At 47.5% G+C, this 16,123-nt stretch overlaps 1 protein-coding gene across 3 annotated transcripts in view; it reads left to right on the forward strand.

The window, feature by feature from the left end:
• The window catches only part of LOC144152189 (uncharacterized), a 648,411-nt gene extending 632,890 nt beyond the window's left edge, over positions 1 to 15,521 (forward strand). For all 3 annotated transcript variants that reach the window (XM_077683415.1, XM_077683416.1, XM_077683417.1), the window contains 10 exons: positions 2,012 to 2,053; positions 3,744 to 3,831; positions 3,919 to 3,993; positions 4,941 to 5,166; positions 5,557 to 5,732; positions 7,577 to 7,738; positions 8,756 to 8,865; positions 11,187 to 11,373; positions 11,943 to 12,111; positions 13,150 to 15,521. In XM_077683415.1, coding sequence (XP_077539541.1) covers positions 2,012 to 2,053; positions 3,744 to 3,831; positions 3,919 to 3,993; positions 4,941 to 5,166; positions 5,557 to 5,732; positions 7,577 to 7,738; positions 8,756 to 8,865; positions 11,187 to 11,373; positions 11,943 to 12,111; positions 13,150 to 14,939 — 3,025 coding nt within the window. In that variant the 3' untranslated portion in view covers positions 14,940 to 15,521. The remainder of the gene's footprint in view (positions 1 to 2,011; positions 2,054 to 3,743; positions 3,832 to 3,918; positions 3,994 to 4,940; positions 5,167 to 5,556; positions 5,733 to 7,576; positions 7,739 to 8,755; positions 8,866 to 11,186; positions 11,374 to 11,942; positions 12,112 to 13,149) is intronic.
• Positions 15,522 to 16,123: the final 602 nt, after the last annotated feature.

The following is a 16,123-nucleotide window of genomic DNA, read 5'->3' on the forward strand; positions in this document are numbered from 1 at the left end:
CCGTTCAGGGATGATGCGGGACCGAGAGAGGCGACGTGCGCTCCGCCGCTATCTGAAAGCGTTGGCGCCGCCGTACTCTGGCGCGCGGCGGTCAGACGACTACTGCTTCCCAAGCATGCAAATGGCGTACGTTGAGGGGAGATCTTCGAGATTGAGGCTGTGGTGATGAAAAATGGGCGTCTTCTGGCCAGCTCCTGCGCTGTGTTTATCTGGTTGAAAGAAAAGCCGGTCTGAGGTGTCTAGACGTCCGGGCTTCGGCTCTTCTGAGCACTGGGCACGGTACTGGAGGAACTGCTTTAGGAACCCTGAGCGAGGGATGCTTTCGACCGTCCTTACGGGGCTTCGCTCACTTTGCCCCGGCTCGCCTGTTTTCTTTTCTTTTGTGCTACTTTATTCAAGCTGCAGTATAAAAGTTTGTTCTAACATTTACTTGCGGTAGTTTCCGTCGATAGAGATGATTCCAACGTACGTGGCCGACGTTAGCCGCAATACCAGTAAACTATCTCGAACATGCAACAAGCGGGCGTGAACCGATCGCACGCGTGGTCCCAAAGAAAAAAAAAAACTAAACAGGCGTTCATTCATTGGAGTCTAGCGTGCGTCCAGTTTACGGTGTCTTGTGCCGAAAACCGGTTATCCGAACTTCAGAAAAGAGGCGAGTAGTGCGGAAGAAAGCTTCGATTGTCCTTTTCTCACTTTGGCAGCAAGTGCAAGGGAAAGCCCTCATTTCCATTATTTTTTCCCCCTCTCGCGTGCGTCTCGGTCGGTGGGCAGGGCAACAACATTCGGTGGCACAGCACGCGTCTCCGGGAGCACCCGTACCCACAGCAGGGGTCACTCGTGATGAAGTTTACGGCTGCCCCGCCGAACCCGAAACTGACAATTGTGCTGTAGCGAAGTGTAACAGGAAGTGACGAGGAAACAAGAGAGCGTACACGTACAGAACTTTCGGTTCAGGTGATCGGCAGCCTTTCTGTGTCCTTTTATTTTGGGCACCTTGTCTGAGAGACACCTGCAGTCCGTCGGCTTGGAAGAAGCGAGAGGGGGTAAAAGTGGCCCCGAGGTTATTGTCGGCAGAAAGCACCAGGGGCCGGAGGAACGTTTTGTGCGCGCAGCCAGGGGGGGCGGCGGGGGGAGGCTGAGCGAAAATGGGAAAAAAAGGGTTCTGGTCTTCTCGCGAAGACGACGAGGAGGAACCTCCTCCTCGGACCACGCTAAGGTGGCTTACCACGCCGTCGCGACGGTTTGGCAACCCTGCAGCAACACGTGACGGACGAAGCTTTTCTTTTTCTCTTGTTGCTTCTTCAGATAATCCTTGTTTGCCCATTTCCGCGGGGGCGTCCATCCTCCTCTCCTCGCCGTCCCTTTTCTCTCACCTCACCCCGCCGCTGTCTCCCCGTGAGCGTTCGTTCTCCCTCTTTCTGTTCCGGCGACACTCATCTGCGGGCTACCTGTTCTCGTCCCGAGGCCCCTCGCAAGCCCAGACCTTGACTTTGAAATCCCCGGCATCCCGCGCGCGCCACTTTTTCCGACGGAGCCGAACCGGGCATTTCGTGGATGTCAGTGTCGGAGCGATTTCCTGGTTCGCGTCCGGAAACGAGAACTGTGCAAGTGGTGGTGGTCAATACGAAGTCAGTGCTAAAAAAGTGCGAACCCCCCGCACCACAGTGCGCTGCCTCGTGATGTGCGTGTTGTTGTGCGGACTGTAAACGGCCAACTACTGCGCGAACGAGCTGGCGAAAGGTATTGACCAATTTGCCCTCAAAGTGTGCGTTCTAAATTAACGACGCGAATGAAGCACAAGTTCACATGGTCAGTGTGTGAGTGAATGGGCAGTCATCGTGTGTTTGTATGCACGTAAATCATCAGTTTGCGTTGTGCGCGTGGACAACGTGCAAGTGAATGTGCATTTTATCCATTATGTTTTGTTATTATAGTTGTGTGTGCGTGGCGGTTCGTGCAACTTTATCGTTACCTGACCGCATTGCTGTTGTCTCTTTCATTCTACCAGTTCCTCGGCCACGAGGGATCTGTGGCACAACCAGTTCGCTCAGTAAGTGCTCCATTTCTTATTTTCGGGTAAATCGTTCTTCCGCGCCGACCGAAGATACAAAACAAGGCGTCGTCGCACATTTCGTACTGCATTGTTATTTTATGGGGGAAGCTTTGTTCGAGCCACACCTCGACGATTTTAACACCTAATAGGCTAATTTCAAGCTAGTTTTCATATTCGTTTGTCGCTTCAAGAATCTGAAAAAAAAAAAAAAGAAAGTTTGAGGTGTCGTGACAATGACGCAGATTTCAGTCGGAGCAGTAACACGTGTCCCCGTCAGTCAAACCTCTGCAATGGCTGGTTTTCTGATTGGTCCTCCCCTTCAAAACCTGAAGAATTCGCGATGTCGCCACTCGGTGCAATGACTCAGATTTCAGTCGGAGCGATAACGTGGCGCAACAACAGTCCCCGTCAGTCGTATGCCGGGAAAATGGTAGATAGCTTACTTGTTTTTCGCGGAAACAGTACGAAAACTTGTCTGTAGCCGAGCAGCGAATTTCCGCAGGTTTGTCTTGTTTCCGCAACAATTCGTACATACTTGGCACTTGCTCGCCGAATTCGTTTAGGGAGCGGAAAATTGTTGCCGAGGAAACGTGTTTCCGGGAATGAAATTATTGCAGGAACAAGTCAGCCCAGTTTTTGCACGAGCGATTAAAAGGAATACAGCAACCTGGCGATGGCGGGGCTGCGTTACTTGCGAACAGCTCTAGATAGCTCTCACGATCTAGTTGACCCTACTTATTTGCTCTCACGATCCCTTTTACCCTACTTTGGACACTACGGCCCTAACATTAAACAAATATTATGGAACCGCTTTTAACTTAGTGGTATTGTGAAACCCTAGTCATACCAAACATAATTACTGTTTTCAGCGTGTTTTGAGCTCCGACAGACGGAAGTTTGATATTGATAGTTTGTCCAAATTTGTTATGACTGAGTAGAAGTTAAGATGAATGATGATGTTAAGATGAACTGTAATGTGTTATTGTTCAGTCTCATCATCTCTTGCGCATGGCAAGCCTTCACCTGCTTTGTTCATGCTCAGTATTTTACACACAAAAAGCTGTCCATTTTTATCTACAAGAGTTAAATATGTAAAAGCATTTCTTCATTGTGCCACCCATTGCGCTTACCCTCATCTGATGGCAGAAACCACTCTGATGGGGAGGGTGGCTATTTATGGCCACTTGCAATTTATTTGAGCAGTTTGCAATTGCTGTTTATGGCAAACAGCAACCTTCAAGTTACCAGGTTTGTGGAAACTAGACTGCTGTATGAGAACCAGAAAAAGCCACGATAATTTAAACTTTTCAACTTCGTCAGAATTGCTGGTGGTTTTCTCGCATTTAACTCATTTTTACTCTGGTTTCTCGCTGCCTTGCTGAAGGCTCTTGGCAAAATCAGCTTTACTGTAACTTTCAAACAGAAAGATTAAATTTTTTGCACATATTGCGAGGTTATTAGAACAGTTCCACGCTACTTTTCGTCTTGGGAAGTGCATACACATTCGTGGGGATTGTAGAGTTTAAGACTTGAAGTTCTTTACATTTCAAGGACCATTTCCTCCCCCAGTTCTGTGCAGTTCCCATGGAGTTTTACAAAGATTAGTCATTTTGGAAACAAAAGTGATTTGTGGGGGTTAGTTTTTGTTTGTTGTTACGTCCTGACGAGTTCATCCACCTGCTTGCAGGCTCATATCTGAGGCGAAGGAGCGCGAAGGGCGACAGCCAACAGCTCTGCAAGTCAACTACTGGGACTCGATATCGCAGCAGGAATATGTAAGCAATGGCCTCCTTTTAAGCTTGTATATGTGGATTATGAGTGGAGCGGTTAGTGACGATCTCGTTTATTTCTCAAATTTGCAGCAAGAAACCATCGGGATCACCAACACTCACACTACCAAGGACTGCATCTTTCTCGTCGCACAAAAACTGGGCGGCGTAAGTTCAATTCTGGTCATTAGAGGTCATAGTTGTCACGTTACATGAGCCGTTTATTTTCCCTGCTCAAAGACTGCATTTGGAGGGCATGCTATTTCGCTTAACTTGCACTCTTTGATCGTCCTGCCAAGCTTCTAGCTTGAGGTGCCTTCGATGTTTTGATAAAGCAGAACTGCTATTCATTTACTTAGCCCTTTACTGGAGTTGTAAGATAGGCGTGCAAAATTATGGAAGTTGCTAATGCAAAGATAGGCTCATTTTGTTTTTATCACCTGTCTGGAAAAAATCACTTTCCTGCTCCCTCAATCGCTCCGGCATCATGCTACAAGGTCATTTTGTGCATTTAATTTCCAACTGTGCTCATTCTTAATTGAATTAGAATAATTAAGTGTGTGGTGACCAGTATTTTAACAGTTCTGTTGTAAGAATTGCAACCCGTATAGAATTTGTCCACATGAGTATAGTTCCCCTCAAAAGAAACTTTTAGTCTACTTTTGATTTGTATGGACTGCATACTGGTTTGTTAAAAATTGAGCCTGTGTTCAGTGTTCATCTCTGGATTTTCTGCCGAACAATCGAAACTCTCAATACCAAAGCGGGCTGTCTTGTAAGCACTGACTGCAGACTTGTGCGAGTGTTCGCTGTACTGGGGGCCAACCAAATTCTCTCTAAGGGTAATGCCAGAAGAAAAACAAATTTATGCTACAAAACATTTTGTGGACATTAGCGCAGTTGACGCAAAGGAAGATTGGTTTGGTACACCGAGGTGCAGGCAAGTGTAATTGTTGCAAAATCGCTCCATTGGGCCACTACTATGTTCACAATGTTTGGACCTGTCACATTGTTTCTGACCTGCTTGCATGCTCATTGCAGTCCTTGGTCCACTGTGAAGCATGAAGCTGTAGCACTGACTCCGCACCTCTCACTTCTCCTTGCCTCTCGCGCAGGTGTTCAACCCTGAGGAGTTCCAGCTCTGGGTGAAGACGGGCAAGGATGAGGCGCCCTACCCCCTCATAGGGCACGAGTACCCCTACTGCATCAAGATGAACTTTGTCCGCGAGCTACTGCAGAGCTCCAGCCTAGACATCTCGACGCTTTCCGACGCCATCACTGGCTACAAGTGCAGCTTCATCCTCCGCAGGAACTACCACAAGTACAGCCTCTCCACCGAAGGTAAGTCTCTAACCTCGCAGCGATTCGGTGGGGCTGCCAAACGCAGTTGCCAACGCATTTGTGTTCATAGAAGTACTTCGAGGACAAAATGCTAGCCGATTCGTGGCAGCATTTGTGGTTGCGTGTCTTGAAACTGAACGGTTGAATTCTATTCACATGAGGCACTGTCAGCTGCTGGAAGCTGATTTTGTAGCACAATTGTCAGAGGTAGGAAAAGCTGCTGTAATTTGGTTTGAGGTATTTCAAAAGTTGAAGGGGGAAGTTTGTCACCCAGAAAAGGCAGGGATCTTTACTGGGCCTTGTTTGTGTAGGCGTAAAACAGACTTGCTTGTAAAGAAAAGTTAATCTCAATATCTCGAGGTTGCTGATGCTCAACCACATGCTTTTCAGTCGGCAAGCCGAAGAAGCCGCGGCGGCCGACCCTCATCAACTGGCCCTTCAAGAAGCAGCCGTCTTCCAAGCAGTCTTCGACGGACTCTGGCAGCATGTCCCCCGTCGTCGGCAACCTGTTTGGCCAGGACCTTGGCAAGGTTTCGCCCAACGGGGTCCTTCCCAAACCAGTTTTGGTAAGCGCACTCTATCAGCGTTTTGCTGGGAAGGGCTGGTCCGCTTATTAACAGCGGAGCTGTTCTACAAGCCGCAAGTTCGATGTTGCAGGACAAAATATTCAGAATATGCGGAGCGCTCATGAGCGCGTGCCTCGCAGCGACCACGGAGCGCTCCCGGCACGCGCAGTGGCTTTAGCAAAAACAAACAAACAAAAAAGCTGAGCACTTGTAAGCGCGTGGCTCGTGGCAACCGCAGAGTACCCAGCACATGCAATCACTTTAGTGGAGGTGGGGGGGGGGGAACACCCACTCCTCTGGTGATGCCATCAAGTGCTACTATGCATGTAATGCTTGGCATGAGGAACACTACAATATTGATGCACATAACTATGACTACTGCCAGCACAGTGCGAAGAAACGGCGGAACATGTGAATAAACTATTTAAAACTTTAACAAATGCTCAGTGCTCACGCATAAAGAAATCCTGCAGCTTCGCCATGGTTCAAGCCTTGCACGACTTCGTGCAAACTTCACCAGTTGAGGTGGTGGAAGTCTACAATGCTGAGGATGAGCTTGCATCCACCACTCATCGTGAAGAATACAGCTGCCTCTTCAGTGCATATGACTGTGATTACTAGCGCTGTAGCTATGGAAATAAACAGCGGTACTGAAATTTTACTATGTGTCCAGTAATGCTCACCTACAACAGCTTTGCCATACAAGTCTTGCACGTGAGTGCAAGCTTCCCTGAATTTTTTTAAAGTAATAAGCATTTGATTGCAGTTAATTCAAAACATGAGACTGCAAAACTTGGATTTATAGGCTTTCAGTTGCCTTAATTAGCGTAGGTCTGAACCCTCATGCTGCTTGAAGATACCTTATAATCTTTCAAAATCTCAACATTGTTACATAATGGCAGGATTGCATATAGAAAAATACTTAGCAACACAAAAAGTAGTTAAAATTCGCAGCACATGGAATATATTATAAACAAATCTGGGAATTTCTGGATCCGTATGCAATTCCACATGAATAAGTTTTCACGAAGACCTTCACAGGCAGTAACTGGTTTGCTTATAAGATTACTCCAACAGGCTAGAGAAGGAGTTGTTCAAGAAATAATGGCTTTGACTCATTCTTTGGGCAGTTGTTTAGGGTGGCACGCATGACTCAGACAGTCATACATGCATAGACTTGAACAGCACTTATGACTTCTTTAATGGGGGGGCAGTGGTGTCATTGGGATACTGTGAGCAAAGAAAACAGTGGCATTGGTTAAGTTTCATATGTTCTTGCAAACCATTCGTATGTGTGTGGCTGAAGCAATGCATATGCAACCCGGTGCATACACTGCGAGATGTCTGTCTGATTAGGGGTAGATTGGAACTGACTCTATGTTGCTGGTAAGCCATGTTGTGCGGTTGTTGCTTGTGAATGGCAATACTTTCCAACAAGTGCAGCATGAGTTATTGGTCCCACCACAACAAAATTTAGGCAAAACCTTCCTGCAGAGCCGTGCTTTTTCTTGGGTTTACAGTTTGCAGTGCAGAAAATGCAATCTTTCAGTGCCCTAGCATTATTAGTGTGCGGGTGATTTTTGTAGTTTAGAAGCAGTGAAAGAGGCAGCGTCTTGGGGGGGGGGGGTGCATTCAGGATATTTACTTATCGTATTACTCACCTGGTATATTTGCTGTATTGTAACGTGCCTCAACATTTACTGATGCCAGGGTGTAAGCAGTTAATATCTGCTGCCTTAAATGCAAACTCGCTAACCTGTGCGAAAAGCTGGGGTATGTCGTTGGGATGCCTGATTGAAGAAGCAGCCTGGTTTGTTTCATCACTCCCTTTTGTTCTCCTGCAGGCCCTACTGAGGCAGCTGTTTCTGCGGGGCCCGTTCACGTACGGCATCTTCCGGAAATCCGGGAATGTCCGTTCCAAGCGGGAACTCCAGGCCAGGCTAGAGGAGGATCCAGAACTGAACCTCGCCGATGTGCCCATCCATGTTGTTGCTGCCGCATTCAAGGTGGGTGGGGCTGGGCATTGCACCGGAATATTTCACTTGCATGCCGATTTTTTTTTTTTAAGTGTTGAGTTGTGGGGAATGTAATTTCAGCCATTTGTTCGGCCAGATTGACGAGTAAGGTGTGTTGCAAGTAGCGCCTCCCTTTCAGTCATAGCCAAACATAACATCCACCATGGGTGTGGCTCAGCAAATAAGGCGTTGTGTGATTTAGCATGAAGTTGTGGGTTCTAATCTGTTTCAGTTCCTCCTAATGTGGCTGAAAGGAAATGTGGTCATGCATCTAGATTTTAGCACACGTTAGCAATCTCCAGGCACATCATGGTTCAAATGGGTCTTTTGGGGTGGGTAACAAATTGCGGTGATGCCTGCCCACCAACCTAGCAGTTCCCAAAACATTAGAAAATTGCAGCGCAACAATCAAGAGGGACATTGACACCAGACTTTGACAACCCCCAGCTGAAGCTGAAAAGGGCCACACTCGCGCATAGCCCTGTGTTTCATAGGTGAACTTATGTTTGTGGCAAGTTTCTTTCTCGTGTCTTCCTCTGCGATCTAGGGCTCATATCTCTGGTTATTCTTCTATATTTCCTTTTTCACCAGCTCTGTATCCACCTCTGATCTAAACCAGGCTGCTTCGAAGTCAAAGGGGCAAAGATACAATGTTTGTCCAAAAGTTTGTTCCACTGGACCTTATTTGCATCGTGTGCAATTGGTGTGTTCGCACAAGATTGCAAGCTTATTTGTTAACCTAAACTGTATGCTCAAGTAAAACTAATCTAAGTTAAGCACGTGTTTAAGCCGAATGTGTTTTAGTCCTGTATCTGTGGTGTTTTTTGTTTAAACGTTATGCACCAGCTGGCCTGCGTTGGCCCTCTGTTGAGTGTGTGCATGTGGCACTTAACACGACTAGGCAGTCAATTTACCGCAGCCCCTAAACCAGCGGTGGGGTGAAACTTCCTGACCTGCAGGGCGCACATGTTCATCTGCAATCAAACCTCCCGTTTTCTCTCGTGGCAGGAGTTCCTGGCCTGCCTACCTGACTGCTTGCTGCAAAGGAGCCTCTACTCGGAGTGGCTAAAGGTTCTGCACGTGGAACCAGAGTGGAAGAAACGAGACTACACGATCAGGTGAGCACTGGTCTAACTGCAGACGTGTGTGAAAATGCCAATAAGTGGGCTGGTTTGGTACTTTGTTCTTAAGCTGGTTCAGTATTTTTTATTCATTCATTCATTTATACTGTCAGCCCAGTTTGGAGTATTACAGTGGGGGGTTAAATACATTATGGTTAGAGGATGAAAAAAAAAAGTACATTTTTTAGAAATGCAACCCAGAAGCACTTGCAACTTGAGATACAACTATGCCTACAGTTAATATACTATGTGAAGGAAGTTCACTTTATCAAACTTTGATCCGCTATTACTGCGTGCGGTATGGGAAAACGACTGCTAGCATTGCAACAGGAGAGAATAACTCCAGAAAGGGAGTAGTTCATGTTACATTTTAATCACTTTTATAACTGCTTAAAGGCATAGACAACCAATTTTTGTGGAGTGCATGCCCTCTACCTTATATGAAACCCAGCATTTTATGTCTGGGGGTAACCACAGGGACAGGGGCAGATTATTCAAGGTTCAATGGGTTCAAATGAACCAGGCCCCACCCACCGCGGTGGCTCAGTGGCTAAGGCGTTGCGCTGCTGAGCACAAGATCGTGGGTTTGATTTCCGGCCGTGGCGGCCGCTTTTCTGATGGAGGCGAAAAGCAAAAACGCCCGTGTGTACGAGGTTTCGGCGCACATTAAAGATCCGCATGTGGTCACAATTAATCCGGAGCCCTCCACCACGGCGCGCCTCATCGACTACGTTGCGTCCGCGCGTTAAACCCTGCAATCAATCAATCAATCAATCTGAACCAGGCCCCCCCAAAATGGCAGACTTCGTGGTTTGGTTAAAAAAATTTCAGGCTTCCTGCTGATTTCCTCTGATGAAGACAGATTATCTACTTTGAGAATAAATGCTTCGAAAAGGGTGTTCGTTGCATAATGTGCATAATCCTGAAGTCAGCTCGCAGTTCTTCAGTCTGAGGTAAAAACATTGCACTAGCCCAAAACCATGCATCGCGTAGAACGACGGAGCTGATCCAGCTGATGGACACAGAGAGTGGACGGACTGGGATTTGTTGAATGGTCATTGTTTATGACCTCGTCAAACTGCTCCAGCAAAAGGCAGGAAAACGGTGGTAGAAACATGCGTACCCTTTTTTGTGTTCTTAAAAGATGAATAAGAGAAAACGGGGTAATGCGCAAACACCTCATTTCAAGGTGGAATTTCTGCGAAGTGAATAAGCTATTTTTACACTGTGTTTAAAAGGAACATTTTTGTAAAAATGTAAAATTATTAAGGGTGTGTGCAATATGAACGTGTTTCCCGCTCTTACAAAAGTAGATATTGTCTTGCCTGCTAAACTGTAAATACGTTACTTGTTTAAAAGTAAACTATCCGGGCATAAATGAAAATATGTATGGGTGTTTATTCGAGTGTTATTAAGAACATTTTTGTGAAAGTTCAGTATCGATATAGTTTTCTATAGGCGCTATCCTTACTAAAAGCTTCAATTCCCCGCACAATGAAAACATTTGAATAATCAACCATTTAAATTGTGTTGTCCTCAGTTGGCATATACATACAATATACATAGTATTACTGTTTGTATGGAAATGCTGCCTTAGGAGAGCTGTTGCTGTTGCTGGATGAAAGCACGCACACACACACACACACAAAAAAAAAAAGACAACCGGTAGCGTATTTATTTTAAGGACATGCGGAATGTTTCTGAAAAAGGCTTACCTGTCAACCTAGCAGTGCTCACACACAGGAGGCAGGCAAAGTGTGCGCTACCAAACGGGTGAAACAGATTGAGGAAGTTTTTTTATGAATGGGCTGCTTGATTATTGAGGAAAGGTCTCCATTGAAACAAGGGTAAACTGCTCTAAAGGTTAAGGCAAACGGGAGACACACACACAACACTTAAACTGCACTTCTAAATTTTGTATGAATTTCTTGCTTTGGTTTTGGCATTTATAGATTATGGAAATAAAATTAGGTTTGCGGATGCTTTTTGCTGTTTTTTCTTCTCGCGGCAACGAAATTCCCGCAAAAGCAAATTTTTTTGCTTTCCCCGGCGGTTCCGTTAATGCGGGGTTTCACTGTATTCGTTTTGGAAGCATATGGAAGGCTGGCAGATCTGAAAATCCTGCTTTCAGACGTTCTAGAGCCCTATCGGAGAAAACGTTTCAAGTCAAGGTGTTTTAGGTGGTGCCCTTTCATTTGGGAAGGACAGCATATACTCCACAACAATCAGTTGTCTGTCCCCTTTAGCAGTTTCGATTTTCACGATTTGTGTTTTCTCTCTCTCACCGCGCTGAAACTTTCTTGCACTTTCTTGCATAGCCTGCTGAAGCGGCTCCCCCCCGCCAATGTGGAGCTCCTGCGCCACTTCCTGTGCATCCTGTGGCACATCAACAACAGGAGCGCCGAGAACAAGATGCCCTCGTCCAACCTGGCCGTCTGCATCGGCCCCAGCCTGCTGAGCCCCAAGTTTGTCGACAACTACAACTCGCCCACCTTGCAGTCAGAGGTCAGCACTCGCATCTGCTGGAAACGTTCGCTTATGTTTCGATCGTTGTGTGCTGCTAGACACGGGAACATGGCATTTGAGGCATTGAATGGCCCTCGTATCTTATGGAGCTTTATTGAGGTAACTACTATTCTCGAGGGAAGAAACTGCGGCCTAAGTATCCCCCAAAACTTGAGGCTGCCAGCACTGTTGGGACAGAAGCTGCTCCTTCACCTGAAGAGCTGTTGAACCGAAAATATTAAAAGCAGTAGCATTTTTTTTTTCCTGCCTATTCTGTGCATCTTGAAATGTAAAAAAAAAGTCACAAAAGGCACTTTATTCGTCAGGTATTGATTGCGAGACAATATCTGCTTCCGAACAGAGTAGGGCATCCCTGAGCTGTAGTCATGGACAAAGGGAGCCCGAACATGAAAATATGAACCAGGACACACAAATAGCGTGATTTCTTTCCTTACAAGTCAAAATGATGCCCGGCTTAGTTAAAAAACAAAGTTGAAAATTGTGGCTTGCCAACAGTTTTTTCTCTCTCTCTCTTCCTCTCTGACCATTTTGCTTCCTCCTGCTTGCAGATCTCTGAGCAAGTGCCTCAGCTGGTGGAGTATCTGATTGTGAACAGCGTGGACATTTTCGGCCAGGACCTGCTGACCCTGTTTGGCGAGCCTCCGCAGAAGGACCCCTCCATTCAGGACTCGGGGGCAGAGGAGTCGGACAGCCCGCACAGCTTGCAAGAAAGTGGAAGTGAGTGCCTCTCTCTCTTCTCTGCCATTTGTGGCAATAATGAGCGAACTTTTTTTTATTATTTGCATTTTTGCCATGCGGCATATCAAGAAAAGATGACGCATTAGGTAGAATAAAGAGAAGGGGTACAGAAGCCCAGGTAGTCAGGAAATTGACGGCCCTGTACAAGTCTAAAGGTAGGCATAGAGTCCGGTCTCGTGTAAAAAGTTCAGCAGCGACCTGCAATAGCGGTTTTCGTGGACCCACCGGTTGAAGTCCCCCGGTTTATCCCACCAAAGACTGGTTCCCATACACGTCCACAAGAGATGATTGACATCCGCTTCAGCCGCCGGAGCCGGAGACTTGGGACATGTTCCTGGAAACTTGAACACCTTGTTTTATGCATGTTTGTTACCTGCGGGAAAGGTTCTTGCATTTCGCGGAAAGACAGTATTCAGAGTCCAATTTTCACCTGGTTCACAGCATAAAGAAAAATTACGTGATTTTTCTGCATAACTTACATTTATGAAAACCCAAAAACGAAGAGGGATATTAATTGTTAAATGCAGCGGATTTCTACTGCAGGTAGACCTTGATGCTGACAAATGTGGTTTTGAGGCTTTGGCATACTTATGGAAAAGATTCTAGCTGTACAATAAATTTTGCTAAAGTGCCTAAAACATGCTGTAACTAGAATCAAATGCACCTACTGTTCACTGGTAACTAGCACGTTGGAAATATTCTCGCACTTCTGCCAGGGATACTTCTCGAACCTACTGAATTTAAGGTTTCAAGTTTGTGCAGTCACTGTTCAGGTGACGGGTTCTACAAAAGCATGTCCAAGTTTCAAGCCACCTTAATGTCAATCCTGCCAGCCAGCTCTTGATACACTTGCATGCTCCTCTCCGAATAACTATTATTTTCTGTATTTTGGCTAATGTAGACTGGTCCTTTGGCATCGCCAATTTATGTTACTCACTGTTTCATATAAGTTGCTCTCCACGTCACTGCTGCATATTTCTCCATGTTTGACGTTCTTTCTTTTTTTTTCCTCGTTAGGTGCCTTCCGAAGAGATGACTCTTCAATTGACAGCCTTGAAAGGGCTCTCATGGAAGATTCTAGTCCCAAACTGCCAAACCGGACCAAAGTGTCGTTGACAAACCTCAGCAGGGATTCTGGGCTGACTCTGAGTGACACTCAACTTTACACTCCTGAGGACGATGTCGAAATAGACAACCCGGGCTCCACGCTGCAAGGGATGACCAAGAGCGTGCCGCACCTCGAAGCCGTCGGCGTGCAGGAGTCAATCTACAACCGGAGCAACGGTGTGAGCATCGACGGCTCTTGTAACGACGTGGTTCGTCGGAGGAAGTGTGGTGGGGAAGCGCCGAAGCATTCGCGACACCAGACCATCTCGGCTGCCGGTTTCTATGCCCGTTCATCTCCAGTATCGAGGGACGTTCGGTCCCAGCATCTTCAGTATTCAAAGTCGTGCAACTATAGAGAAAACGATCACCCGTGCGAGGAAGACACGGTCATGGCAAACGACCCGCTCGTCCGCTGGAGGAAGTGCCGGGCGCGTCAGCAGAGGGCGAACGCCATGCAGTCGGCGGTCGACGTCAGCCGGCCGTGCGGGACGCTCATCAGGAGTGCCTCCGAGGAGAGCCTCTTGCAGAAGTACATGGGGGAGGAACAGCCCAAGCGGAGGCCCCAGCACTGCAAGGGCAAGGCGCCGAGACCACCGATGGACAGCAACAACTGGGAGAGGGTGAAGCAGTGCGACATGTCGTTGGCCATGCCAGATAGGCACGCGCTGTGGTTTGCAAACCAGATGAACAGTGTTGACTGGAAGCGGAGCCAATCGACGTCCAAGATAGACGAGATCGACCACATCCAGGAAGGCCCACTGAACAAGAGCGGAGGGCCGGACAGTTGCCAAATCATCACCATCGCCCCGTCGAGGCAGCACGACGTCGTCAAAATCAAGGCAGATTCCCTTGCAAGTGTCCATAGCCCACCCCGCGTCAACAGCGTCTGCAGCTCATCGTCTGAGGGAAGCCAGAGGTCCCACCGGTCCCACGAGTCCGCCCATTCGGCACGGTCACAAGGATCGAACCGGTCCCGGACCAGCCCATGCAGACGGCAGTCGACCAACTGCAGTTTGGCCTCCGTCCACCGGTCACCCAACAGTAAACCGATGGAGCCGCCCAGCTACCAGGAGGCCATGACTCGCCGCACTCTACTTCGAAGATCGCAGGCCATGTCGCAAGCGGATGACGCACTTCTGGAGGAACCTCAGGTGGAGCCACTGTCTCTGGGGAGCAAAGCGCTGCAGCTGTACGAGCAGTCGCTGCGGAAATACAACGAGCAGCTTGACGTCGCGAGCGACACCCACCACGCCATCCTCGTCAAAGTGGACAGCAGCGACGAGGGGATATCGGAGAGTCCACCGCCGCCCCTGCCACCCAAGCCCCACCAGGCTGTTCACCGCACGGTGAGCGACGGCAGCGGCATCCGCCTCCGGCACCACCCTCCCGTTCACGTCAAGGACTCTCAGCTTGCCAGCCGCGGAAACGGCAAGTGTGTCGTGGTGTCCTCGTTCCACGACCGTTGCCAGCCGCAGTCGTTGTACGACTTCCCCAAGGAGATCAGCTGGAGTGTTGCCCAGTTGCGAAGCATCTTCAGCAAGCAGTCATCGTCACCTGGGAAGGATGGCAGCCCCAACAGCGGCGGCCAGTTGGACTCTGAGGCTTCTCGCTCTCACCTGAGTAGGCATGGTGGCGTGAACGGCCACCTTCGGACAGAATCTGTGGGCAGCAGCACAGGTGGTGAAGAATCTTACGTGTAAACTCTGGAGGCAGAGTGTGTCTGTGTTTTTAACCCTTTGTCTGTTTTATAATAACCAAGACACATGCAATCTGTTTTGGCTCCCTTTTCTACTGACAAGCGATGCGAAACAGTGAATGCTCTTTTGTGTGTTACGAAGGCAACTCACACCTGCATGTATTTAACTACTTGCCACTTTGCATAATCAGTTTTCTGTATATGTGCCAAATAGCCTGCCGAGCAACTGGACTGTGGCATAGATCTGTATAGGTTTTTTTTTCTCTCGTCCAGTGATTCATGTTGTTCATGCTGTTTTTACTACCATTGTTTTTCTCCTCTGTATAGACCGCGTCTTGTTCCTGCTACCGCTCATTCAGTACCGTGAAGTTGTATATAATCGTAACATCTTGCCGTGCAGTGCATGCACATGCTTGAAGAAACGTGTAAGACAGGCACCGATGTGTACGTTTTGTGACCGGCGCTTGTTGCAGCTCAGTGGACCATTGTATTTATGGCCTTTTTCTTGTGCGATAGCAATTGAACAGATTGTATTGTAGATATTGAAAAAAATGGCAATAAAATACTGTACATGCAACGTACCAAATGCGCAGTGGCTCCTACTGGTATGAAGTTTCGCACATCTGGGATTCGGTGAACGTGAATTTGGAACTTTTCTCAAAGCAGGTTAAATGCGGCATTAAGAACAAGATTGGGTTGAGTGGGTGTAAGGAATGGGGCAAATGTCTCAACAAGTTTGTCATGTACAGCTGACGTTTTTTGCAGTGTTCATGTTTTTGCTTCTCTAGACCATGGAATTTGGGCTCTGACTAGGTAAACCTGTGGGCAATGGCGGTATTCAATTAGATAGACAATATTGGTTTACATAATGTTGGTCACGATAATTTTAGTTGGTGCTGTGTTGTGTGCTTTCTGAACAGCCCACCTAAGGCTACAGCAAGTCTATCTCCCTCTTTTTTGCCGTGCCTTGTTTCCTGCGTCTATTCCTGGACCCTCTTCCTCCATTTTACCATTCGCGCAAGGTCACTTTGTACCCATCCCTGCTTATGTGCCTGAGACCAACAATGGTTGGTCACTACCACATGTTCCAATAATTACCCTGGAAGTGTGCTCTGCTTTGGAGGAGGATAAATTCAATACTATGTTTAAACACTCTCCCTCCCCCAGCGGAAGGGGGGGGGGGAGGAA

The sequence above is a fragment of the Haemaphysalis longicornis genome, unplaced genomic scaffold (genome assembly GCF_048455015.1).
Source record: "Haemaphysalis longicornis isolate Haplotype H1 unplaced genomic scaffold, Haemaphysalis longicornis Haplotype H1 scaffold_9, whole genome shotgun sequence".
NCBI lineage: Eukaryota > Metazoa > Arthropoda > Arachnida > Ixodida > Ixodidae > Haemaphysalis > Haemaphysalis longicornis.